Source organism: Drosophila teissieri, chromosome 2L (genome assembly GCF_016746235.2).
Source record: "Drosophila teissieri strain GT53w chromosome 2L, Prin_Dtei_1.1, whole genome shotgun sequence".
NCBI lineage: Eukaryota > Metazoa > Arthropoda > Insecta > Diptera > Drosophilidae > Drosophila > Drosophila teissieri.
The window spans coordinates 25,250,664-25,276,769 of NC_053029.1; the positions used below are offsets into that span (position 1 = coordinate 25,250,664).

The 26,106-nt window shown below is 37.9% G+C and overlaps 1 protein-coding gene across 5 annotated transcripts in view; it reads right to left on the reverse strand.

Moving 5' to 3' along the window:
- LOC122611731 (retrovirus-related Gag polyprotein from copia-like transposable element 17.6) overlaps nucleotides 1-19,626 on the reverse strand; it is a 294,089-nt gene extending 274,463 nt beyond the window's left edge. For 4 of the 5 annotated variants that reach the window (XM_043785014.1, XM_043785019.1, XM_043785018.1 and 1 more), the window contains exons 1-2: nucleotides 19,526-19,626; nucleotides 19,080-19,467 (exon numbers count right to left, since the gene is read on the reverse strand). In XM_043785014.1, coding sequence (XP_043640949.1) covers nucleotides 19,080-19,467; nucleotides 19,526-19,568 — 431 coding nt within the window. In that variant the 5' untranslated portion in view covers nucleotides 19,569-19,626. Of the gene's footprint in view, nucleotides 1-11,896; nucleotides 12,139-19,079; nucleotides 19,468-19,525 lie in introns of those variants that run through there. The other variant, XM_043785015.1, reaches the window with a different exon arrangement.
- Nucleotides 19,627-26,106: the final 6,480 nt, after the last annotated feature.

Here is a 26,106-nt window from a genome sequence, read left to right on the forward strand (position 1 = left end):
TTGTCTGATATCGACACCGATTAGTCGACAATGAGAAAGCTAAATTAATCGAGATACTTGAAAAACACTCGACTTCATTTACCAATGGGATACCTCATACCCGAGTAAATACAGGTGAAATGAAAATCCGTTTAATTGATCCAACTAAAACTGTCCAGCGCCGACCTTACAGACTTAGCCCCGAAGAAAGAGAAGTAGTGCGTATGCAAGTGAGCGAATTGATAAGGTGTAATATTGTTCGCCCAAGTTGTTCTCCCTTTGCTAGCCCCATGTTGCTCGTCAAAAAGAAGAATGGCACCGACCGTCTGTGTGTCGATTTTAGAGAGCTAAATTCAAACACGATTTCGGATAAATACCCCTTCCGTGGAATATACTGCATTTGTGACCCCAGACGGTCAATTTGAATTTCTTACAATGCCTTTTGGCCTCAAAAATGTACCATCTGTTTTCCAGCGCTCAGTCATAAATGCACTTGGTGACCTTGCAAATTCTTTTGTAATAGTTTACATGGACGATATAATGGTAGTATCGCCAACCATGGAATTGGCTTTGGAAAGGCTTACAACTGTTTTGGATATTCTTACAAAGGCTGGTTTTACCTTTAATCTTTCTAAATGTAGTTTTCTCAAAACAACGGTCCAGTATTTGGGCTATGAAGTGCGAGCTGGGGAGATTCGCCCGAATGTGCGAAAGATAGCTTCATTAAGCTCTTTGACTCCTCCTCAAACTGTCTCTGGCGTTAGACAATTCATTGGCCTGGCCTCGTACTTTCGCAAATTCGTTCCTGGATTCTCTCAACTTATGAAACCTTTGTATTCACTTTCGTCCGGTAACGGCAAAATTACGTAAAGCGCTGAGCTAGAAGAGATCAGACTCACAGTTGTGACGATCCTCACAAATGAGCCTGTTCTGGTCATTTTCGACCCGCAATATCCTATAGAGTTGCACACTGATGCAAGTGCCTGTGGATATGGAGCGATACTTTTACACCGTATAGATAGTAAACCCCATGTAATCGAGTACTTCAGCAAAACAACTACCTCTGTTGAATCTAGATATCACTCTTACGACCTTGAAACCTTGGCAGTAGTAAAAGCCGTTAAACATTTTCCTAATTGGCCGTGAGTTCGTTGTCTATACCGACTGCAATTCGTTAAAAGCTTCTCGAACAAAAGTAGATTTAACCCCCAGAGTTCACCGCTGGTGGGCCTATTTACAATCGTTTAATTTTGAAATTCAATATAGAGAATTTGTCGATTTCCTATCAAGAAATCCTTTACCATCCGAACACATTCTGTCAATAAACAAGATTCCCGAAAAACGAGTATATCTGTCCGAAATTTCAAGTACTTGGCTTCTTGCTGAGCAACGATTAGACCGCGAGATAACAGAAATTGTTAACAAATTGGAGTCAGATGAGTTGGCCGAAAACCTAGCCAAAACGTATGATCTGCGAAAAGGCGTATTATATCGCAAGGTCCAAAGACTAGGTAGAACAAGTTATTTACCAGAGCTGTCAAATGGTCAGTAATTAACCAGGTACACGAGTCAATAATGCATTTAGGATGGCAAAAGACACTTGATAAAGTGTACCAGTATTATTGGTTCGCTAAAATGAACAAGTATGTCCGGAAATTTGTTTCAAACTGTATTACTTGTCGGTCCGTGAAATCATCGTCTGGGAAGGTTCAGGCGGAACTTCACTCTATTCCGAAGACAAGTATACCGTGGCACACCATTCATATAGATATAACGGAAAAATTAAGTGGCAAGAGCGATATGAAGGAATATCTTATTGTTCAGATCGATGCCTATACAAAGTTTGTTTATCTATATCACATCTTAAAGATAGATGCCGAAAGCTGTGTCAACGCTATGAAATCTTCCGTATCCTTATTCGGAGTACCAGATCGCATTATCGCCGACCAGGGCAGATGTTTCGCTAGCTCCAAGTTTTCAGAGTTTTGCGCATCACGCGCAAGTGGGCAAGTGGAACGAGTCATGAGCATACTGAAAAATTTGCTGTCAGTGGTAGAATCAAGTCAACGATCGTGGCAGGATGCACTTGGCGAAGTCCAACTTACACTGAATTGTACAATTTCTCGTGCCGCTGAGGCAAGTCCGTTGGAGATGTTGATTGGTAAACAGGCTCGACCCCTTGGGTTAGTTCCCCCATGTGAGACCGAATATGAAATAGATTTGTAGACTGAAAATATGAATTCCTTAGCGTTCAGGTATTGTCATGAAGATTTACGAAAAATGCCGGATGCGGAAATGCCTAATGAGTTAAACGAGAATATAAAGAAATAGCTGTAATATAGAAATAGTTGAATGAAGAGAAAATCCCGCCAATGAGTTCTTTTGTGAACGAGAGATATCCGTCTAGGTGAGGCGAAGAATTGCGAGTTATCCGTCTATGTGAGACGATGAATTGTGAGTTATCCGTGGAGGTTAGACGATGAATAAGTAATAAAGGTTATCCGTCTAGCGAGACGAAGAGATATCTGTAACAAGAGTGATCCGTTTAGGAGAGACGATGAGTTTGCATTGAATCAATAATCAAGTGTGTGTGAACTGGCGGAAGATCGATACTAGTAATCGGTAAATGATAATGCTAAGATAAGTTGTAAACTAATGTATTACTGATCGATGAAACTGAATTTGAAAATAGAATAAGTTATCTCAGCAACAATGAAATGTAAGTTGTTTGCTCCTTCACAGAATTAAGAAATACACCTAATAAAGTCAAATTAATGAAATTGAATAGTGTTGAGAAGTGATGAAAGTATGTGATCTTGGTACCCTGGTATCTCGGTATCAAAAGCTTACACGAGGACGTGTAAATGTCAGAATGGCCGTGTCGGGGCGAAAATAATGTGTTTGCGCTTAGTCGCTATTTACTTCTTCTCCATGTTCCTTCTGCTGTTATGCGTGTTCCTATTCATTGTCAATGTGGGAGGATGAGTAGATGAATTATCTATAAACGGGACTCTGCTAGAATGAGAGCGATAAAGCTGTTGCTGAACGTGGCCACTTGCGCTACTTGGATTACAGTGAGAAAGAGACATAATAAAAAGGGAATGTCAAAAATTGGGTAGACAAAAAGCAGTCTGTACGAAACCACACATTAACCGTTGAGAAGCCAAAGTAGACGCAAGTAGACTCCTTAAACGCGCGCAGCATTACAAATTGAGTATCAAACAACTTCTAGTCTAAACGAACTAGTCTCAATTTTCACAGAAGCCTGCAACTATGCACTAAAAAAGGCCTGCCCCAATAGCAAACCCAAAAGAAAAAGAAAACCTCCCTGGTGGTCAGCAGAACTATCTCCCCTCCGAATGGACTGCAGAACCCTTTTTAACAGGGCCAAGGCAGGAAATGAGGAGGCCCTGTGGACCGCCTACAAGAAAGCCAAATTAAAAAAAAGCCATCAGGAAAGCAAAGCGATCCTCGTGGCATTCTTTCTGCTTAGAAATTGAAAATACAACTGAAGCAGCCAGGAAAAATCCTCTCCCAATCGGCCACAACCCTAGGCTACCTTAAAAGAGCAGATGGCTCCTGGACCAGCTCGAGTGAGGAATCTCTAGAGATACTTTTAGACACTCACTTCCAAGGAAACATCCAAAACGCGCTCACCTCCCAACATACAAACGGCACACTGGCATCGAACTGTGTTTGGACCCAAAGGTCCTTCATTGGGCCATACACAGTTTCAAACCATACAAATCTGCAGGTCCAGACAAAATCATACCAGCACAAATCCAACATGCGGGAGCCATAGACATAAACTGGCTTCTAGACATTTTTAAAAGGTCCCTAGTTCTTCGACACCTACCGCAATCGTGGCTAGAGTCCCGAATTGTCTTCATCCCCAAAGCAGGGAAACCATCACACACGACCCCCAAGGATTTCAGACCAATTAGTCTGTCATCCTTCCTACTAAAGACCCTTGAAAGAATCATCGGCCTTCATCTGAGATCAACTCTCAATCCAAGTCTCATCACAGACACGCAACACGCCTACAAGAAAGGGAAATCGACAGAGACAGCACTACACTCTCTCGTCTCCAAGACAGAAAAATCATTGTCCCAAAAGGAATATGCGCTGGTAGCTTTCCTGGATATAGAAGGAGCTTTTAACAACGGCATCCCAACGGCGATTACCGGAGCTCTGACAGACCTTGGGGTGGACTCACAGTGAAGTCGGCGCGCGTTTCCGACTTCAATTCATTCAATTCAAACGGCACATTCTGAAACGAATGAAGTGAAGACCGAGTAAAGTGAATGGGTGATTCGAATGTCTTGTCTGCGTATGTGTCTGTGTGTGTGAGTTTCAATAAAAGATGCTAAATTCGTGTTTTAATATTATTGTTTATTATTACATAACTGATAATACATTATAGTCTTATCTTATAAATATATATATATTTTTTTTTTTAATTTTCAATGTTATTGTGTAAAAACATAATTTTATTAATATTTTCCGAGTTAAGTGAAATGGCAGAACGTTTGTCTGTTATTAAATCATACACAAACACAGAAAACTTAGACTTACCTCCGCGCTGTCCGAACTCATTTTACACAATGACAACATAAAGAATTCAGAGTACTCTGAATTTCTATTGAACATTCATTGGCTTCATTTAGTCTTTGCGCGCATTCATTGACTTCGTTTCGCTCGGGTGCCCAAAACTCCGAACCCATACGAAGTGAACGCAAAGAGATCGCGACAACTGAATGGTATGTATTCTGAATACTTACTAAAACGAATGAGTACTCTAAATGCAAACAAAGAGAATGGTGTTATGCAGCCCTCTAGTATGTAACAGGCAGAAGGAAGCGTTTCCGACCATATAGAGTATATATATTCTTGATCAGGATCAATAGCCGAGTCGATCTGTCCAGTCCGTCTGTCCGTCTTGCTGTCCGTATGAACGTCGAGATCTCAGGAACTATAAAAGCTTGAAGGTTGAGATTAGGCATGCACACTCCAGAGACATAGACGCAGCGCAAGTTTGTCGATTCATGTTCACGTTCCACGCTCACTCTAACGCTCAAAAACCGTGCAAAACTTCCACGAGCCAAAGGGAAATTTGCATCAACGAGGTGAGATCTACCCAATTTGCTTCGATTCCGGTGCAGAGTGCTCCCTTATTAAAGACGACATAAGTAATAAGTTATCTGTTAAACATTTAAACAATATTGTAATGATAAAAGGTATTGGTGGTGGTAGTGTATGCGGTACATTGCAAATCTTGAGTGGAGGTTACTATAAACGAAAACATTATCGAAATATTATTTCATGTAGTCCCGAATGAGCAATTGAGGAGTGATATTTGATAGGGCGAGAGATACTCAAACAAGGCTTTTATGTAATTTTGACATCCGATAATTTTAAAGTAGTAAAATAAAAAAACTGTTAATAATTGTTCCGTTGCTGAGCGATCGTTTCCCTTGTCTGATATCGACACCGATTAGTCGACAATGAGAAAGCTAAATTAATCGAGATACTTGAAAAACACTCGACTTCATTTACCAATGGGATACCTCATACCCGAGTAAATACAGGTGAAATGAAAATCCGTTTAATTGATCCAACTAAAACTGTCCAGCGCCGACCTTACAGACTTAGCCCCGAAGAAAGAGAAGTAGTGCGTATGCAAGTGAGCGAATTGATAAGGTGTAATATTGTTCGCCCAAGTTGTTCTCCCTTTGCTAGCCCCATGTTGCTCGTCAAAAAGAAGAATGGCACCGACCGTCTGTGTGTCGATTTTAGAGAGCTAAATTCAAACACGATTTCGGATAAATACCCCTTCCGTGGAATATACTGCATTTGTGACCCCAGACGGTCAATTTGAATTTCTTACAATGCCTTTTGGCCTCAAAAATGTACCATCTGTTTTCCAGCGCTCAGTCATAAATGCACTTGGTGACCTTGCAAATTCTTTTGTAATAGTTTACATGGACGATATAATGGTAGTATCGCCAACCATGGAATTGGCTTTGGAAAGGCTTACAACTGTTTTGGATATTCTTACAAAGGCTGGTTTTACCTTTAATCCTTTAATGTAGTTTTCTCAAAACAACGGTTCAGTATTTGGGCTATGAAGTGCGAGCTGGGGAGATTCGCCCGAATGTGCGAAAGATAGCTTCATTAAGCTCTTTGCCTCCTCCTCAAACTGTCTCTGGCGTTAGACAATTCATTGGCCTGGCCTCGTACTTTCGCAAATTCGTTCCTGGATTCTCTCAACTTATGAAACCTTTGTATTCACTTTCGTCCGGTAACGGCAAAATTACGTAAAGCGCTGAGCTAGAAGAGATCAGACTCACAGTTGTGACGATCCTCACAAATGAGCCTGTTCTGGTCATTTTCGACCCGCAATATCCTATAGAGTTGCACACTGATGCAAGTGCCTGTGGATATGGAGCGATACCTTTACACCGTATAGAAGGTAAACCCCATGTAATCGAGTACTTCAGCAAAACAACTACCTCTGTTGAATCTAGATATCACTCTTACGACCTTGAAACCTTGGCAGTAGTAAAAGCCGTTAAACATTTTCCTAATTGGCCGTGAGTTCGTTGTCTATACCGACTGCAATTCGTTAAAAGCTTCTCGAACAAAAGTAGATTTAACCCCCAGAGTTCACCGCTGGTGGGCCTATTTACAATCGTTTAATTTTGAAATTCAATATAGAGAATTTGTCGATTTCCTATCAAGAAATCCTTTACCATCCGAACACATTCTGTCAATAAACAAGATTCCCGAAAAACGAGTATATCTGTCCGAAATTTCAAGTACTTGGCTTCTTGCTGAGCAACGATTAGACCGCGAGATAACAGAAATTGTTAACAAATTGGAGTCAGATGAGTTGGCCGAAAACCTAGCCAAAACGTATGATCTGCGAAAAGGCGTATTATATCGCAAGGTCCAAAGACTAGGTAGAACAAGTTATTTACCAGAGCTGTCAAATGGTCAGTAATTAACCAGGTACACGAGTCAATAATGCATTTAGGATGGCAAAAGACACTTGATAAAGTGTACCAGTATTATTGGTTCGCTAAAATGAACAAGTATGTCCGGAAATTTGTTTCAAACTGTATTACTTGTCGGTCCGTGAAATCATCGTCTGGGAAGGTTCAGGCGGAACTTCACTCTATTCCGAAGACAAGTATACCGTGGCACACCATTCATATAGATATAACGGAAAAATTAAGTGGCAAGAGCGATATGAAGGAATATCTTATTGTTCAGATCGATGCCTATACAAAGTTTGTTTATCTATATCACATCTTAAAGATAGATGCCGAAAGCTGTGTCAACGCTATGAAATCTTCCGTATCCTTATTCGGAGTACCAGATCGCATTATCGCCGACCAGGGCAGATGTTTCGCTAGCTCCAAGTTTTCAGAGTTTTGCGCATCACGCGCAAGTGGGCAAGTGGAACGAGTCATGAGCATACTGAAAAATTTGCTGTCAGTGGTAGAATCAAGTCAACGATCGTGGCAGGATGCACTTGGCGAAGTCCAACTTACACTGAATTGTACAATTTCTCGTGCCGCTGAGGCAAGTCCGTTGGAGATGTTGATTGGTAAACAGGCTCGACCCCTTGGGTTAGTTCCCCCATGTGAGACCGAATATGAAATAGATTTGTAGACTGAAAATATGAATTCCTTAGCGTTCAGGTATTGTCATGAAGATTTACGAAAAATGCCGGATGCGGAAATGCCTAATGAGTTAAACGAGAATATAAAGAAATAGCTGTAATATAGAAATAGTTGAATGAAGAGAAAATCCCGCCAATGAGTTCTTTTGTGAACGAGAGATATCCGTCTAGGTGAGGCGAAGAATTGCGAGTTATCCGTCTATGTGAGACGATGAATTGTAAGTTATCCGTGGAGGTTAGACGATGAATAAGTAATAAAGGTTATCCGTCTAGCGAGACGAAGAGATATCTGTAACAAGAGTGATCCGTTTAGGAAGACGATGAGTTTGCATTGAATCAATAATCAAGTGTGTGTGAACTGGCGGAAGATCGATACTAGTAATCGGTAAATGATAATGCTAAGATAAGTTGTAAACTAATGTATTACTGATCGATGAAACTGAATTTGAAAATAGAATAAGTTATCTCAGCAACAATGAAATGTAAGTTGTTTGCTCCTTCACAGAATTAAGAAATACACCTAATAAAGTCAAATTAATGAAATTGAATAGTGTTGAGAAGTGATGAAAGTATGTGATCTTGGTACCCTGGTATCTCGGTATCAAAAGCTTACACGAGGACGTGTAAATGTCAGAATGGCCGTGTCGGGGCGAAAATAATGTGTTTGCGCTTAGTCGCTATTTACTTCTTCTCCATGTTCCTTCTGCTGTTATGCGTGTTCCTATTCATTGTCAATGTGGGAGGATGAGTAGATGAATTATCTATAAACGGGACTCTGCTAGAATGAGAGCGATAAAGCTGTTGCTGAACGTGGCCACTTGCGCTACTTGGATTACAGTGAGAAAGAGACATAATAAAAAGGGAATGTCAAAAATTGGGTAGACAAAAAGCAGTCTGTACGAAACCACACATTAACCGTTGAGAAGCCAAAGTAGACGCAAGTAGACTCCTTAAACGCGCGCAGCATTACAAATTGAGTATCAAACAACTTCTAGTCTAAACGAACTAGTCTCAATTTTCACAGAAGCCTGCAACTATGCACTAAAAAAGGCCTGCCCCAATAGCAAACCCAAAAGAAAAAGAAAACCTCCCTGGTGGTCAGCAGAACTATCTCCCCTCCGAATGGACTGCAGAACCCTTTTTAACAGGCCAAGGCAGGAAATGAGGAGGCCCTGTGGACCGCCTACAAGAAAGCCAAATTAAAAAAAAGCCATCAGGAAAGCAAAGCGATCCTCGTGGCATTCTTTCTGCTTAGAAATTGAAAATACAACTGAAGCAGCCAGGAAAAATCCTCTCCCAATCGGCCACAACCCTAGGCTACCTTAAAAGAGCAGATGGCTCCTGGACCAGCTCGAGTGAGGAATCTCTAGAGATACTTTTAGACACTCACTTCCAAGGAAACATCCAAAACGCGCTCACCTCCCAACATACAAACGGCACACTGGCATCGAACTGTGTTTGGACCCAAAGGTCCTTCATTGGGCCATACACAGTTTCAAACCATACAAATCTGCAGGTCCAGACAAAATCATACCAGCACAAATCCAACATGCGGGAGCCATAGACATAAACTGGCTTCTAGACATTTTTAAAAGGTCCCTAGTTCTTCGACACCTACCGCAATCGTGGCTAGAGTCCCGAATTGTCTTCATCCCCAAAGCAGGGAAACCATCACACACGACCCCCAAGGATTTCAGACCAATTAGTCTGTCATCCTTCCTACTAAAGACCCTTGAAAGAATCATCGGCCTTCATCTGAGATCAACTCTCAATCCAAGTCTCATCACAGACACGCAACACGCCTACAAGAAAGGGAAATCGACAGAGACACACTACACTCTCTCGTCTCCAAGACAGAAAAATCATTGTCCCAAAAGGAATATGCGCTGGTAGCTTTCCTGGATATAGAAGGAGCTTTTAACAACGGCATCCCAACGGCGATTACCGGAGCTCTGACAGACCTTGGGGTGGACTCACAGTGAAGTCGGCGCGCGTTGCCGACTTCAATTCATTCAATTCAAACGGCACATTCTGAAACGAATGAAGTGAAGACCGAGTAAAGTGAATGGGTGATTCGAATGTCTTGTCTGCGTATGTGTCTGTGTGTGTGAGTTTCAATAAAAGATGCTAAATTCGTGTTTTAATATTATTGTTTATTATTACATAACTGATAATACATTATAGTCTTATCTTATAAATATATATATATTTTTTTTTTTAATTTTCAATGTTATTGTGTAAAAACATAATTTTATTAATATTTTCCGAGTTAAGTGAAATGGCAGAACGTTTGTCTGTTATTAAATCATACACAAACACAGAAAACTTAGACTTACCTCCGCGCTGTCCGAACTCATTTTACACAATGACAACATAAAGAATTCAGAGTACTCTGAATTTCTATTGAACATTCATTGGCTTCATTTAGTCTTTGCGCGCATTCATTGACTTCGTTTCGCTCGGGTGCCCAAAACTCCGAACCCATACGAAGTGAACGCAAAGAGATCGCGACAACTGAATGGTATGTATTCTGAATACTTACTAAAACGAATGAGTACTCTAAATGCAAACAAAGAGAATGGTGTTTTGCAGCCCTCTAGTATGTAACAGGCAGAAGGAAGCGTTTCCGACCATATAGAGTATATATATTCTTGATCAGGATCAATAGCCGAGTCGATCTGTCCAGTCCGTCTGTCCGTCTTGCTGTCCGTATGAACGTCGAGATCTCAGGAACTATAAAAGCTTGAAGGTTGAGATTAGGCATGCACACTCCAGAGACATAGACGCAGCGCAAGTTTGTCGATTCATGTTCACGTTCCACGCTCACTCTAACGCTCAAAAACCGTGCAAAACTTCCACGCCCATACTTTTGAAAAATGTCATGAAATTTTTTCACATTATTGTTTGTCTTGTAAATTTTACTCTATTTACCAAAAATCGTGCCCCGCCCACTCTAACGCCCAAAAACGGTCAGTGTTGAAATTTCTCTTCGCACTTTCACTAGCTGAGTAACGGGTACCAGATAGTCGGGAAACTCGAATATAGCGTTCTCTCTTGATTAAATTAAATTTTGCGTTTTTGCGTCTATAGTCGATAATGTTTTTACATTAATAATTCGGTCGCTACCATGAAGGTCTTTTAGTATTTCCCACTTGGCGTGGGGGGCTAGGATTGGAGAGCAGAGTGTGAGGTCGATGTGTGTGTAAGTATTATGTGTTGAAAAGTGTGTGGGAGATTTGTCGTATAACAGAATAAGTTGTGTATTGTCAATGAAACTTTGAGTTATTTTCCCTCGTGTATTTGTTGTTGGGGAGCCCCAGGATGGGTGATATTAAAATCTCCCGTAATTAGAGAGGGTGTTTGTTGTATATTGAACGTGTTTTGTAGTGTCTGGTTGGTAATGTTTTTGGTCGGAGAAATGTATGTGGAAAATATGTTTAATTTTAGTTTAGATTGTATATTTAAGGCAATTGCTTCTATATCGCTAATGATGTTGAGGACAGTGTACTGAATTGACTTGTGCACTAGTAGTGCTACGCCCCCAAATCTGTTGGTCGCTATATTTGTTAATAGTTTGTAGTTTATTGGAGTTGGATTGTTATTAATGTATTGTATGTGGGTTTCTTGGAGCGAAATGTTGCGAGGAGCGTATTTTTTTATGAGAATAAGGAGTTGGCTGTAGTGGTTTACATATCCTTTTAAATTCCATTGCATTATGGTTAGACCCATTTGTGAGGAGATGAAAGCTTATAACTTAACTTATGGGTGGTGTTAATTTAGGTTTAGTTTCGGTTTAAGTTTTGCGTTGTTTAAGATTCTATATGGATTCGCTGTCGCTGTTGTTTGTGTTCTTGGTTTTGTTTAGAGCTTTGGCCTTTATTTTGGGTGCTTTGATGTTAGTAGATAGGTGTTAGACTTATCTTTCGGGAAGATTTTTATTTTTCGGTCTTCTGTGCGTTGTGATGAGTATGAAAGTTTCTGAAATGTAAGCAGTTTTTTTCATTTGAGCATGTTTCTCCGTCGTTTGTGTGTTTTATTTCCGAACAATTGGTACAAGTTTCTAAACTTTTGCATATGGGTGCTGGGTGACTTAGGCATTCACGTACTCGGACTGTTTCGTAACCGATTCGTTTGTGTGACTCAAATTTAATATTAATCAATCCAGTTTCAACTAAGGTGATGTTGTTGCTATCAGTGTTAGGATTGGGGTTTTGCCTTTTCATTATTTTTTTTACTTCCGTTACTTTTTGTGGTTTTAACTCTTGTAAATTACTCCCTTAGAAAAGTTTAATGTTTTATGTTTGGTTGCTGTTACTTCCACATCTGCGATTTTTGTTAGTTTCAGAAGTTTTCTGGCTTGCAATTCGTTTTTGGTTTTTATTTATAGGCTGCCGTCTCTTGGTCGTTTGCTTCCCTCAACTTCTCCTCCACAGGCAAAGTCCACAGATTTTTTAACAATAAATGAAGATACTCTACAAAAGAATTGTTATCATTCCTTTTAATAACAATACATTTTGGGTTGCCTAATTGGGATTGGTATGATTTTGAGGTCATTTTGTAAATGTCTGGTGGTTCTGTCATAATTGTTGTTTAAGAACTTGAGCCCGGGCTAGAGGTCTTGGTGTTTTTTTTGTGTTGTTTTTTTCTATCTTTGTGGTTGATATTTGCTTATGCAAAATTCTTCTGATAAGGGTTTTGGATTTACGCGAAGCGAGACTAAACTGTAGTGGCACGACTTATCTCTTCGGAGGTTGAAGTGGTACTGAGGTAAATTAAAATCAATTATAGCTAGCAATTTGCCCCTATCGGACAGCTTTTTGGAAACAGTTTGTAAAGCGGACAAATTATTAAAATATTTTGAGAGTCCAGATGACGTCGGAAAGTAGGACCAGGAAATATATACGAAACTATTGGAATATGACAGCTATACGTATATAAATACTCTATTCTAGAAACATTATGATCCGCTTCCGAAATGTTTAAACGTATCGATTGGCATGATTTATCTGAGGTTAAGAAGGCTAAACTAGCAATTATCATAAACTGTTTTTCATCATTCTTTCAAGACAGCAAGACAAATGCAATTCTTTTAAAGGTCTTCTCGCACAACAAAACGTATTTCAGTCTCCCAGGTAGACCACTTTATCAGAGTAACGTTATGCTTTTGGGGTTTACAATGCACCAAGTACAATGTTCTCTTTGATGGACAAAGATGTGCCCGCTCATCTCAGAAATAAAGTGTTAATTTACCTCGACGAATATTGATTGTTTCATGTCGCTTTAATTTTTTGGGAATAACACTGCGTATAACAATATAATTATACAACTCTAGCCTACAAAAACGGGTCTTAGTAAACATGAATGACATGTACATGAATGAAAAGTTTGCCTGATTACCCTTTACAATCTTTTCGAGAGATGATTTGAAATGCTTTATCTCTTCCAGAGCTCATTTAAAATGCTCTATTCCAGAAGCTATAGATACCTTAAAGATTGATCGCTGAAGTCCTTTAACAAGCTCACGGTAGTCTTCTATCGTCTCAGAGTCTGTGGTCTGGTCTAGTGTCTATATTTATAAATGAGAAGTATGCAAAACCACTAAAGCTCCGAATTGTGTGCTACGACCCCGAAAAAGCGCTTGAATATCGGCGTTTACAGCGTTTATTCATAGGCTTTCTTGGACCCTTTCCTGTGTCTAGAAGTGGATATATCGGTATCTTCGTCGTTCTTGACCAAATATTTATTTCATAAGACCGTTAGCAAACTAAATAGATAAGTTGTTTACGTGTCCGGTGTCCGATAATGGTTTAAAATTTCGCTCGCACGCTTTTCAGAAGTCAAAGAAACAATACTGCAATTCCCTTACACTGACTGCCGTGCATTCGTCTAACCACATTATTTATGATATTCGTGCTTATCTACGACCTGACCAAAAGAATTGGGACGAATGTTTAAACAGAATTTGTGGTTCGTTGAGATTATCAGTATTTGCATGCGGCTTAAGGCTTTTCCATTTTTCATGGTTTTTGAGACAACAATTATTACATCCGTTGCCAGATAATCCTTGTTAAGGAAGCCTTATTTTTTTTTAGTCCCACGGCTTTACCTCTTGCCTAACCAGCCGAGGGGCTCTGCCGTGTATCCTACGGCTCTATTCGCGAAATTATATACACGAGATTTAAAAACGAGTACAGAAACGAGGAAATGTATAAATATTAGTAATTTTATTAGTAGGATCTAATAATGTGTTCAAAAAGATAGAATTGAATGTAGACAGTTGTAACGAACTGTTTTCTTAGTTCCTGCTCGCTACGAATTGCAACGGCTAGCTCAGAGAGTTTGTTTGTTCGTCCCACCAAATTTATGATTTGTCTGATTGCCCGACCAAGAAGAAGACAGAGTTTCAGATTTAAACCACCTTTATACAGTGACACGCGTCGTTGCTCCTTTGCCGTCCTTTCTTCGTCGTCCTGCGTCGCTTTCGATGGCGGATCCGTACCGGCTCGCCTGGGGATTAGGATGTTATGGTGACAGGGTTAATCGTCCGTGAGACAAGCTAGTGCTCCTCCCCGAACCACCTTTGCCGACCACTGACTCCACCGTCCCTTCTTGCGTATGTCAGGCACTCGTCGCCCTTGCCGAAGGATCACCTGCGGGCTCGACCGGGGCTTAGGATGTTATGGGGCAGGGTGTATCGTCCGTGATATAAGCTAGCGCTCCTCCCGAACCACCTTTGCGACCACTGACACCACCGTCCCTTTCTGACCACGCTAGGTCCTGGTGTTCGCTTGTCCTTCGCTGGTCCTTGCGGATATCCTCTCTGGATGCTCACTTGACGCACTTGTACTTTCGCTGACTTTCCGTGTACTCCGCGTATCTTTCCCGATCGAAGGGCTGCGCGAAGGGCTGTATGGCCCTTATTGTGCTTGTTCGACGTCCATACCGTTACCGTACGACCTCTGGGCCCTTGGCCCGTTTGACCTGACCGCCCTTGACTCCTCCCGCATTCCAGCCGTCTTCTCCGTTGTTAGGCCGATCTCCTGCACCCGGATTTGGGGGGAGTTTTAAGACTCCTCACACAGTAGAAGCCTAATGTCAACATGAAACGATACAACATTCGCTGTAGGAATGCCATTTTTATTTTTAACGAAGGACAAGTGGTTTTTTGTTGGAATTTTAATTTGTAGGTATCATTATAAAGGAATATTCGCGGGTGGGCTTCTATAACGTCGACCGCAGAATGTTATGTTTAGACACTCATCAATTGGGGGAGTTACCTTATAATACCCGTTACTCGTAGAGTAAAAGTATAAAAAAAGGTATACTAGATTCATTGAAAAGTAAGTAAGAGGTAGAAGGACGCGTTTCCGACCATATAACGTATATAAAATCTTGATCAGGATTAATAGGCGAGTCGATCTGGCCCTATCCGTCTCTCCGTCCGTCAGTCCCTATGAACGTCGGGATCTCAGGAACTATAAAAGCTAGAAGGTTGAGATTAAGCACAGGTATTGATACTCGATATATTGTCTAAACCCCCTGAAAGTCTTGACGGTAGTAGGATATAAAAGGGTGAGCGATTACCAGCCAGACTTCGCAAAGTATTAACTTTCTCTTTTCTTTCCTTTCTCCTCTGTTAACTTCCTTGAATCTTAATCTTTCCGAGCAAAAACACCAGATCCCCAAGCCGGCAAGAGCCGAACCCTATAGCGAGCCTGTGAAAGTTCTTTGTTGTGCCCAAAAAAAATTCATTAAGACCAGCTGATGCTAAAGTTCAACATTGTTTACATTTCTTTAACTGTACATTTATTTCTTTTTTTCCATTTTCCAGATTGATTGTGTATTAGAATTTCTGACTGTCCGCAATATAAAAAATTAAAAAATTTATTTAAGTTGAAAGTACAAGGTGTTTTAATATGTTGAATACAAATTGGAAACCAAAATTGGGTAGTTATTCTGTCCCTTTCAAATACCAAGTCGTATAGTTACCCCTTTAAATTTCTTTGCGAGCGCAAACCGACAGAGGGGCGCTGCCGTGTATTATACAGCTTTGTCAGAAGATAGATAAATATGTATATAAAAACCGTAGAGAACAAAAATATATACAAATGAGTATGATTTAATTTTGTGCCTAAAAGCTAGCAGCGATCGCTTTAAGAGCAGGAGAGAGACAGAATTCAAGATAGTAGTATAATGTGTATTAAAGTCAGAAAATAATACTCTGTAGGGGTCACGCAACACAGATTTACAGTGATTTAAATTTAAGGAGTATGTTATTTCTAGTACGTCTACTTGGAACAGAACTAACCAAGTCGAGACTTTCAACTTCGCAACGAAGAAGATTACAAATAAAGGAATAAATCCCAATTCAGACACCGTAAGGCAGACAGTACAAAGTTTTATTCTATCGATTCAATGCGATGCGAATGAGCTCCTTTTTACGGACTCCAAACCGGTGCTTCCTAAGGTCCAAGAATCGTATGGACTTGTGAAATGAATAAGGATCCTCAAATTAGTTGACAATGTGCAAAATATGAGCGGAAAATTTATGTTTTGGGTCTAGGGTCGTAAGCTTACGCTTAAAACCATTTAAGTTTAGTAAACTATCACAGCACCATTTTTGAAAGCTGTCTAGATAGGATTGTAAGTTACAGGATTGAAATCTGCGTAAATTAGAACATGACAACGTGTTCAGGAAGCAGAAAGCATTTGATTGGAGTGGAACATAATTATACGAGTAAGATTAATGTTGTTTAGAATGAGGTAACGTAGAATATTCTGTATGAAAAAACTAAGCAAATATATCGGCAATTACATGATCCGATGTTACCTTAGTATTTTCAAGAAATAGGGAAGCTTAAGAAGTGGTTTTACGCTAAGTATTGACAAAAACGGTACAACTGCTTCGGGTCCCGTGTGAACTGGAACTTAAACGGTTTAAATTGTTCTTCAACATTGAACACAAAGCATGGTTAAATTTAATCGAGCACTTTAATATTTGAGTAAACCTGTATTATTAAATTTGGTATAAACTCTGTACTTTACGTTTCTTAGGTTTGTCAACTCTTTATTAATCAAGTAGGTTTGTTAGAAGTAGACGGAAAGTGCATCGGAACACAAGTGTTAAAAATTGATTTCATTGCCGAATAAAAAGTATTAGATGCATCCGCCATAATGTAGCAAGCGTAAAAATCTGACCAAATAAAGCCAGATTTAAAACAAGAGAAAATGCTATAGTTCAGCTCCCCGACTATCAGATACCCGTTACCCAGCTATTCCAAACGTTTTAGCAAGAAATAGAAATTGAGGAAAAAAACAAAAGAGCAATAGTCTAGTTCCCCGACTGTAAGATACCCGTTACACAGTCCAACATTTTACAAAAGAAATATAAATTGAGGAAAAGAATAATTAATTGTACAAAAATTTTAAAAGTTTGGGCATGACAGTTTTGTGCAGTTTGTGGGCTGCAGAATGATCGCGGCAAAATGTTTTTTGGAAAATCGATAGCAATCTACAAGACATAAGCAAATGGAAAAATATCTAAACATTTTTGAAAAGTGTGGGCCTGACAGTTTTGAGCGGTTTGTGGGCGTTAGAGTGACTTATAGTACATCGGAACATTGCCGTATAGAAATATTAATGGCAGCCGCCAGATTGTTTTCAAGCGTAAAAATCATACCAAATAAGGCCAGATATAAAAGAAGAGAGAGTTGATAGTTGAGTGCCCCGACTATCAGATACACGTTACACAGCGAATCTAACCTTTTAAGAAGAAATATAAATTGAGGAAAAAAACAAGACAGAACGCTATAGTCGCGTTCCCCAAATATCATATACCCGTTAATCGGCAAGTAGAAGTGCGAACAAGAAATTTTGACATTTTTCTAGCATATTGATAGAAATAGAGAAAAAAAAGATTTAAATGAACAAAAGTTAAAAATGTTTCAAAAGTGTGGGCGTCACAGTTTTGGAAGGCTTGTGGGCGTTAGAGTGTGCGTTGCAATAAGTTGTTTGGCAAAACGGTAGAAATCCACACGATTAATAAAAAAAAAACATATTCAACACATTTTTGAAAACTGAGGGCGTGACAAAAAATATTTTCCTTTTTATTTATTTTCCCAGTTTCTACCGATATTCCAGAAAATGTTAAAATTTCTCGTTCGCACTTTCGCTGGTTGGGTAACAGGTATATTATATTCTGGAACTCGACTACAGCATTCTCTATTTTATACGCGTTACTCGTAGAGTAAAAGGGTACACTAGGTTCGTTAATAAGTATGTAACAGATCGTTTCTGACCCTATAAATCATTTACATTCTTAATCAGGATCACTAGCCCACTCCATCTCGCCATGTCAGCCCGTATGAACGCTGTGATCGCGTATGAACGCTGTGATATGTATAAAGATGGATAGTTTAAATTAAGCATGCAGATTGCCACGCCCACTCTAACGTCCACAAAGCGCCAAAAACCGTCAGTGATGAAATTTTTTCTGCGCACCTTCACTATATGAGTCACGGGACTCAGATACTCGGGGAACTCGACTATAGCGTTCTCCCTAGTTTTCTAAATATATACAAAATGTAAATTTGTATTGATATTTTACGTACACTTTTTAATATATTTATTTCTTTTGGTTTTTGTTTTGAAAATTTGCATCGATATGATAACAAATTTTAAAATTTCCCCCACTTGCACTCCCACTAGCTGACTAGCAGATATATAATAGCCGATGAACTCAGCAATAGAGTTCCCTTTTTATACCCGTGGAGTAAATGAGAAATCTAGAATCGTTGAAAAGTAAGTAACATATTACAATAATATTACTACCTGGTAATGACTTTAAGAGAAAATTGGACACTAAATACAAAAAAACATTATTTTTTCACGGAAATAACCGAGTGCGACTATAAAAGTCACGCAGAACTAATACGTTTAGCGACAAGTTCGTTAATAAGTATGTAACAGATAGAAGGAATCGTTTCTGACCCTATAAATCATTTATATTCTTAATCAGGATCACTAGCCCACTCCATCTCGTCATGTCAGTCCGTATGAACGCTGTGATCGCGGGAACATATAACGATGGATAGTTTAAATTAAGCATGCAGATTGTGTCGTGTTTATGGTGTTCAAAATTGTTTCAAAACGTAGCACTCTGGCGACCACACAAACCGTACAAAACTGCCTTGCCCTCATTTATGAAACATTTTTTTATTTTTTTTTATCATTTTATTACTTGTCTTGAAAATTCCATTTTGTGTCAAAGAACTCGACTATACCGTTTTCCCGGTTTGCTTATAATTTCTCAAAATTAGTAGACTAAAACTTTTGTATTGACAAAAGAATGGATTTCGTTTTTTTAGTAAAACTTGACCTACAACATTACAAGAATTTTTTTCTAGAAACTTACCCTTTTTCAAAGTTATTCAAGGCATCAATCTTTTTTTTATTGGTAGCAACCAACATTAATAACAGTTGCTTACGAAGTTTTGCACTGAGCTTTTGGCAATCTTCTGACATTGTTGTCTGTAGCTTGGAAATTGCTGATTTGATTCTTTCCTCTAAATGCAGTCTTTCCATGTTGTAGGCCTTAAATTCTCGAATATGCGCTAATTTAGTTGGTAGACTTGTATAATTTTCCATCAACGGGATCCTTAGGTTTTCGTACTTTTCTTTAAACTCAGAGTTGCCTTTTACAAAACCTGAGACTTTATGGATAAGATCCTTAATTTTATTATCCGCGTTTATCGCTAAGCGTATTAGTTCAGCGTGACTTTTTAGGCCGCAATCGTGTTTTCCTGTGATATAATTATATTTATTTGTCTGTAGTGTCCAATGTTCTCTTAAAGGCTTTACCAGCTTGTAACATTATGATAAGACAAATAGTAGCAAGTTGCATGTTGCTGCTCTGAACAGTTTTACATATATTAGGTATGGAATGAAAAAAGTTCGATGTAATAATTGATTCGTTTTAGTTGAGAACTTTATTTTCACGCATAGAAAATACATCAAAAAAATATATAGGGCTTCGCAGTCAATTAATACATTTATATTTTTATACCGTTACCGTTTGGAAGGTTGCTTCAGAACGTTGTCAAGCCCTATATAACCTTACAGAGGGTATAATGATTTCAACAAGAACTTTGCAACGCAGTAAATCAGTTTTAATGTTTTCCGCATGAACCATTCCCAAAAGTAGTATTAATACTGCAGAACCAAATCGGACTACTATATCAATAGTAGCCATGATAAAATAAATGGAAAGAAAAGTATTTTATTTTCATATATAATAGTTTTTGGAAAATATATTATTTCGATTATATTTAATTGTAAATTGCTCAAATTCAATATAAATGAATATTTTTGCGGTATATGATTTTGTTTTTTAAATTAATCAAAATCGGACGGCTATTATAAGAAAAGAAATCATTGTTTTCTTGTTTTTTTTATCATAAAGTGCCTTTTTTGGTAGACATTTATAATACTTTTACTTGTAATAGTAACAGTAGCCAGTTTCATATTGCTTCTCTAAGAATGCTTTACAAATTTTAAATTATGAATGATTCATGTATTTTTTAATTTTTTAATTGATTCGGTAAGCTCAATAACTTAATTTTTACACATAAGATATACATATATTTACGAATTCAGTCCGAGGGTTAAATAAAAAAAATAACACGGTTGGTTTGTGATATATTATTAAACGTTTAGTTATTCCTATAGAGGAAGAACTAGAGCCTTTGGATTATCACTTAGTTGGACAATGGATTTCGAAGTTGAAATGGGCTGATAGTGTACTCAGAACTGAACTGCCTTATGGGGACATGTTTGCGCTTATATAGGCAGATTGGGATAGCTTAAGAGTGAAGTTTAAGAGAATTAAGTTATAATTGTTTATTAAGAGAGAAGCCCTCGAAAATTATGAGAGAGAAGCTCCCGAAAAATAGGAGTAATTGGAGAATCCTGAGACCATTGCGTGGGCGGAAGTGGGCCAAGTGATCGAATGTTTAGGGGACGATGTTGGCTCGCCACAGAGTCTATACTTTGGAATATGATGCTGTGCGTAAATGACAGCTAAGCTTTATCGAAGGGCTCTCGATCTTGGATTACATTTTGTTCTTAGACATTAATGTGTGCGTGTGAGTTGTTACAATAGTGTGTGTGGTTTTGTACTTAGACATTAATGTGAGTGTATGAGTTGGGGAGCTGTGGGTGTAGAATGGATATGTTACTTCCCCATCCTTAAGAAAAAAGCCTGTCCTCAGGCGGTAAGATTAGGGTACAATACGGGGGTATTGGGGGGTACAACATTGTTTGATTCAGAACTTATAATATTTTCGTTTTTTAGAGTTTGATTTTTGAATTTTACAATTCATTTTTGGGGTATAGTCTTATATTTATAGATAGTGTACAATAATGCAATTATAACAATTATGATTAATGTTGTAAGTGTTATTACTTGAAATATATTATTCGTCTGAGTGTGTTGTTCTATTATTTCTTTTGTTTGAATGTATTCGAGTGGTTCGAGTTTTGTTACATTATTATTTACATAGATAGTTTGAGTATAGTCTAACATTGTGTTGGTAATTAATATTTCTTCTAGTTAAACAGAACAATTAAATGCTTTTATCATGTTATTGCCTTCTATTATAGTTTCTCTATTGATATAATTTTGGCTTAGGATAGTCTTGGGAAGGTTCCAAGTTGTAATTATATTAGGCTTAACATATTTTATTTCGAAATCAGAATGTGTTTTACTGTATCTACATTGTGTTGGGACCTGGTTTAGTATACCAGTTATACATTTATTTATAACTAAGCTTTGAGAACTTGCTGTGTAAGTTTGATTATTGTGTGAAAAATATTTGTCATGTATTGGTTCGGTTAGTATGTTACTTTTTTCATCTGGGTATGGGATTATTTCAAAAACTGGTGTTTTGATTATGTCTCTTGGAATGTGGGATATTATCAGAATTTCGTTTGTATCAGATTTAAGCCAGGCTGAAGTTTTGATATTAAGAAGCTTTTCAGAATTGACGTGGATTAACGAATCGTGTTTTAAAAGTTTTGGATTAAAGATACCTAAGCGTGTCAATTGCAAACCAAGCTCTATGTCTTCAATATATTTAGTGAATTCTTGTAAGTTGAAAATTATTAAAGCTATCATTTGTTCTCCTTCAAAATTATGATTTAAATGATTAGTCAGTTCGATTCCTTGATTAATGACTTCTATTACGTGGTTGAGTTCGCTTATTTGTACATTCTTTTTAGAGATGTCGGCTATTTGTTGTTGTAATTCTTCTTTATCTTCTTGATCTAAAGTACCGAATAAGTATTTGTAAATTGTTCCTATGAAGTTAACAAGACCGCGTTTACTGCGTTTTACAATTCTTATACCGTTCATTTCTCTGTTTAGTTTTTCTACTAGATACTGAATTTGTGGTAAGTTATTAAAAGGTTGAGTTTGTTTAATAAGTTCTTCATAGGTATTTTCGGTTTTTGTTAAGTTAATGGATAAGTAATGATATTCATGGTTTATTGGTAAGTCTATTGATCCGGTTTGAAAGATTAGGTAACCGTTTTTGGCCTGGATGGGGGTTACTTCTAGATATTGTGTGTTAATTGTCGATGGGAGGCATAACATGATTATCATGCTCAGGAGTAGGCCTGGAATTATCGTTATTATATTTACTCTTATTAATTTACTTTTTCTTTTTAAACTTGGATTTATAGTGTATTATCTTCCTACCTCTATTTGTTTCTTCGAAATGTTTATCATCTATTTGTCTTAAATTTCCTGTCTTTTTGAATGGGTTAGTTGTTTTTGATCTAACTAGAGGGGATTCTCTAAAGTTGGTATCTATACTGAAGTCATGTCTATTCTCGTTAAGTTTGTCAATTTTGTTTACTTTATTTTGTTGAGTGTTATAAGCAGGGGTTCCTGCAAAAATGAAGATGTCAGCTGGAGTTCGACCGGTTGTGTTATGCTTTGTTTTGTGATTGTATACGTAAAGAATTTTTTCGAACTTCGTGAATTGGTTTTCGGGTTCATATTCGCTTGTTATTATTCTTAATTTTTCATTAACAGTTTTATGAAATCGCTCAATGTCAGAAATTCCATTTTTACTTGTTGTTATATTGAGGGTCACTCCTTCTGATTCTAACCAGAGTTTAAGTGCAGCGCACATGAAAGCGGAGTCTTTGTCGGCTTTTATTTCTGTGGGTTTACCCATATCGTTGAATATGCGTAAAATAGCTCTTTTAGCTTCAAGCCAATCTCTACTGTTTACTTCTATCAGGGAGGCGTATTTAGAATAAATGTCAATACATGATAGGAATTGTTTATTGTTTATTAAGTAAAAATCCATGACATACTTGTCTCTGGGATTGAAGGTTTCTGGAGTTATTTCAAGACTTAATTTTGTATTTCTATGTTCCGTTTTGGCGATGTTACAGATTTCACATTCGTTTATGATATTTTGAATAAGTTTTTGATAATCAGGGTAATAATAGAGTTCTTTGAACTGAAGCGTGAGTTTCTCTATACCAGGGTGTAATAGTTCTTTATGTGTTTTGAGAATGATTTCTTTGAATTGTGCGTATGTTTGAATGTCTATTAGTTTATTACTGGTTTTCATAGTTTTAGTGAAACTGTCGGGGCTTATGATTTGAATATACGCATTTTGAAAGATTTGAAAGTCGACTTCGTTAGGGAAGTAAATAACACTTTTTTTAGTGAAGAAGTATTCTTTAATTAGATCTTTGGCAAGGTTATCAGTCATTTCTTTATCGCTGATTTTTATTCTGATTTTATGGAAATATTTTATTATCTGGACGTCGTCAAAATCGTCTTTTATGAATTCGAATTGTCTGTTATAATAGTTAAGAGGTCTTTCTGTTATTGAGATGTGACTTTGGTTGTCTTCTGGTCCACTATGTACAGTAGCTGCTGTGGGAACGGAAACTGGGTCATCTTCTCCTAGGAAGTTTTCTTGTATTTGGACTCTAGATAGAGCGTCAGCGACGTGGTTTTCTTTACCGGGTAGATATTGAATCTTATAATCGTATTCGTTAAGTTTTATCTTCCATCTCTGTAGTTTCATATTGGGGTCTTTTATGTTACTTAAGCATACAAGTGGCCTATGATCGCTTAATATGTCGAACTTTCTCCCGAATAGGTAGGACCTGAAATATTTTGTTGCCCATACTATAGCTAATAGCTCTTTTTCTATGGCCGAATAGTTAAGTTCATGTTCATTTAAAGTTCTGCTTGCATAACAGATGGGTTTATGTTCTTGGGATAATACAGCACCTATGGCTATATTACTCGCATCTGTTGTCACTGAAAGTTTCTTTACGAAGTTGGGATATATTAGGATTGGATCGGACGTGATGAGTACTTTTAGTTTTTCGAAAGCGGACATATAATCATTATCTTTTGTGTTAATTACTGCTTTTTTTTTAGTTTGAGAGTCATAGGTTTTGCTATTTTTGCAAAATTGGGAATGAATTTACGGTAAAATCCGCATAGTCCAAGGAAAGATTTTATTCCTTTTGTGGTTTTAGGAATAGGGAAATTAACAATTGCATTTATTTTGTTAGGGTTTGGTTTTATACCTTCTGCCGAGATAATGTGACCGAGAGTTTCTGTTTCCTTCTTCAGTAATTCACATTTATTGAGTTGCAATTTTAGATTAGCTGGTCGTAGCTTATTAAATACCCTTCTTAATGACATTATATGTTTCTCCAATGAAGTGGAATAAATGATAATATCATCTTCTAAAAGATTGTTCATGCAGCATTGAAATGTAGCTGGTGCATTTTTCAGACCAAAGGGCATACGAGTATATTCATAATGTCCATGTTTTGTTGAGAATGCTGTTTTGGGTATTGATTGTTGGTCCATTTGGATTTGATGGAAACCTTTAGCTAGATCAATGGTTGTGAAGTATTGACAGCGTCCAAGCTTGTCTAATATTTCATTCATTACGGGAATAGGGAATTTGTCGTCAATGGTTATCTCGTTGAGACTACGATAGTCTATGACTTATCAAAATTTTGGTTTACCAGAAGCATCTATTTTCTTTGGGACGATCCGAATTGGAGAACAATAGGGTGATTTGGATTTCCTAATCATTTTTTGTTCTATCATTTCGTTAATTTGTTTGTTGACTTCTTGATCAAATGCTTGGGGGTACTTATATGGTTTTTTATAGATCGGGTCTTCGTGTTTTGTGTGAATAGAATGTTTGATCGTACTTGTAAAAGTCAAGTTTTCACCTTCTTTGTACTGAATGTCATTATATTCAAGCAGAACGTGGGAAAGTTGTTCCCTTTCATCTGTATTCAAATGTTCTAATCTGAATACGTTGGATTCTCTTAACTCGTCGTCTAAGGCGTAGTTAGAGGATGTTACTAAGAGGGTTTTTCTCAGATTTTGAAGGCTTGGGATACTCATAGGTAATCTTGGTCTCTTCGGAATTAGACGGTCTGGGGCACTCATTGGTGTTCTTTGACTCATTCGGTTTTAAGTGGGTTTTCCGCTTAATTTTCAGGAGGGTTTTCTCCTTTTTTGGGGTTTGTAGAGGGGTTTCCTCTGGGTAAGATGACTAGGGGTACTCATTGGTAGCCTTGGACTCATCTATTTGGATGTGGTCGTACCACATTTTGAATGTTTAGCCATTTATAGTGACTGTTTGTGTTGAATAATCAATTTGAGTGTTAGTTGGCTCTAAATAGTTTCTGCCTAACAGTAAATCATACTTTTCTAAGAAATTGTGAATATAAAATATTTGATTAGTGGGACAAAGTTTGCTTGACTGCAATGAAACACTTTGGTTCAATGTTATAACGCCATTTATAGTGTGGACATTTACTTTAGAAGGTTTGATTGGAAAATTAAAGAAATTTTGTTTCATAATGTTAATAGACGAACCAGTGTCTACTAAGCATTTGAGAGTGATATTATTCATTTTATTTTTTAGGAATGGGTTTCCACTTCGTTTGAATCGCTTTCTGGTTCCGAGGCTGGTTGAAGAAAATTTTCGCATCCTGTGTCCATTCTGAATTGAGCACTAGCGTTTTCTCTCTGCCTTTTGGTAGGAGGGTTTGGTGCACTAGTATTTCGTGGTTGAAAATTTAAATGATTTTGAATTCTACCTGTATTTAGCCTTTGTGTGAAATCCCTTGCTAACTTTGGATTTTTTTCAGCTGGTCTTGAGTTAGTATTTTGGATCTGTGTAGGGTTTGTTAATGGAATAAAAGTGGGAACGAATCGTTGGTTGGGATGGGTGTTTTTAGTTTGGTTAATGTGTGTATGTTTATGTGAATTTGGGTTAAATCTTGGCTGACAATCGGATGGTTTTGAGACTGGGTCTTCGTAGAGACCTTCTTGTTGGGCGGCTTGTCTTAATTTTTGGATAGTTGAAATGTCA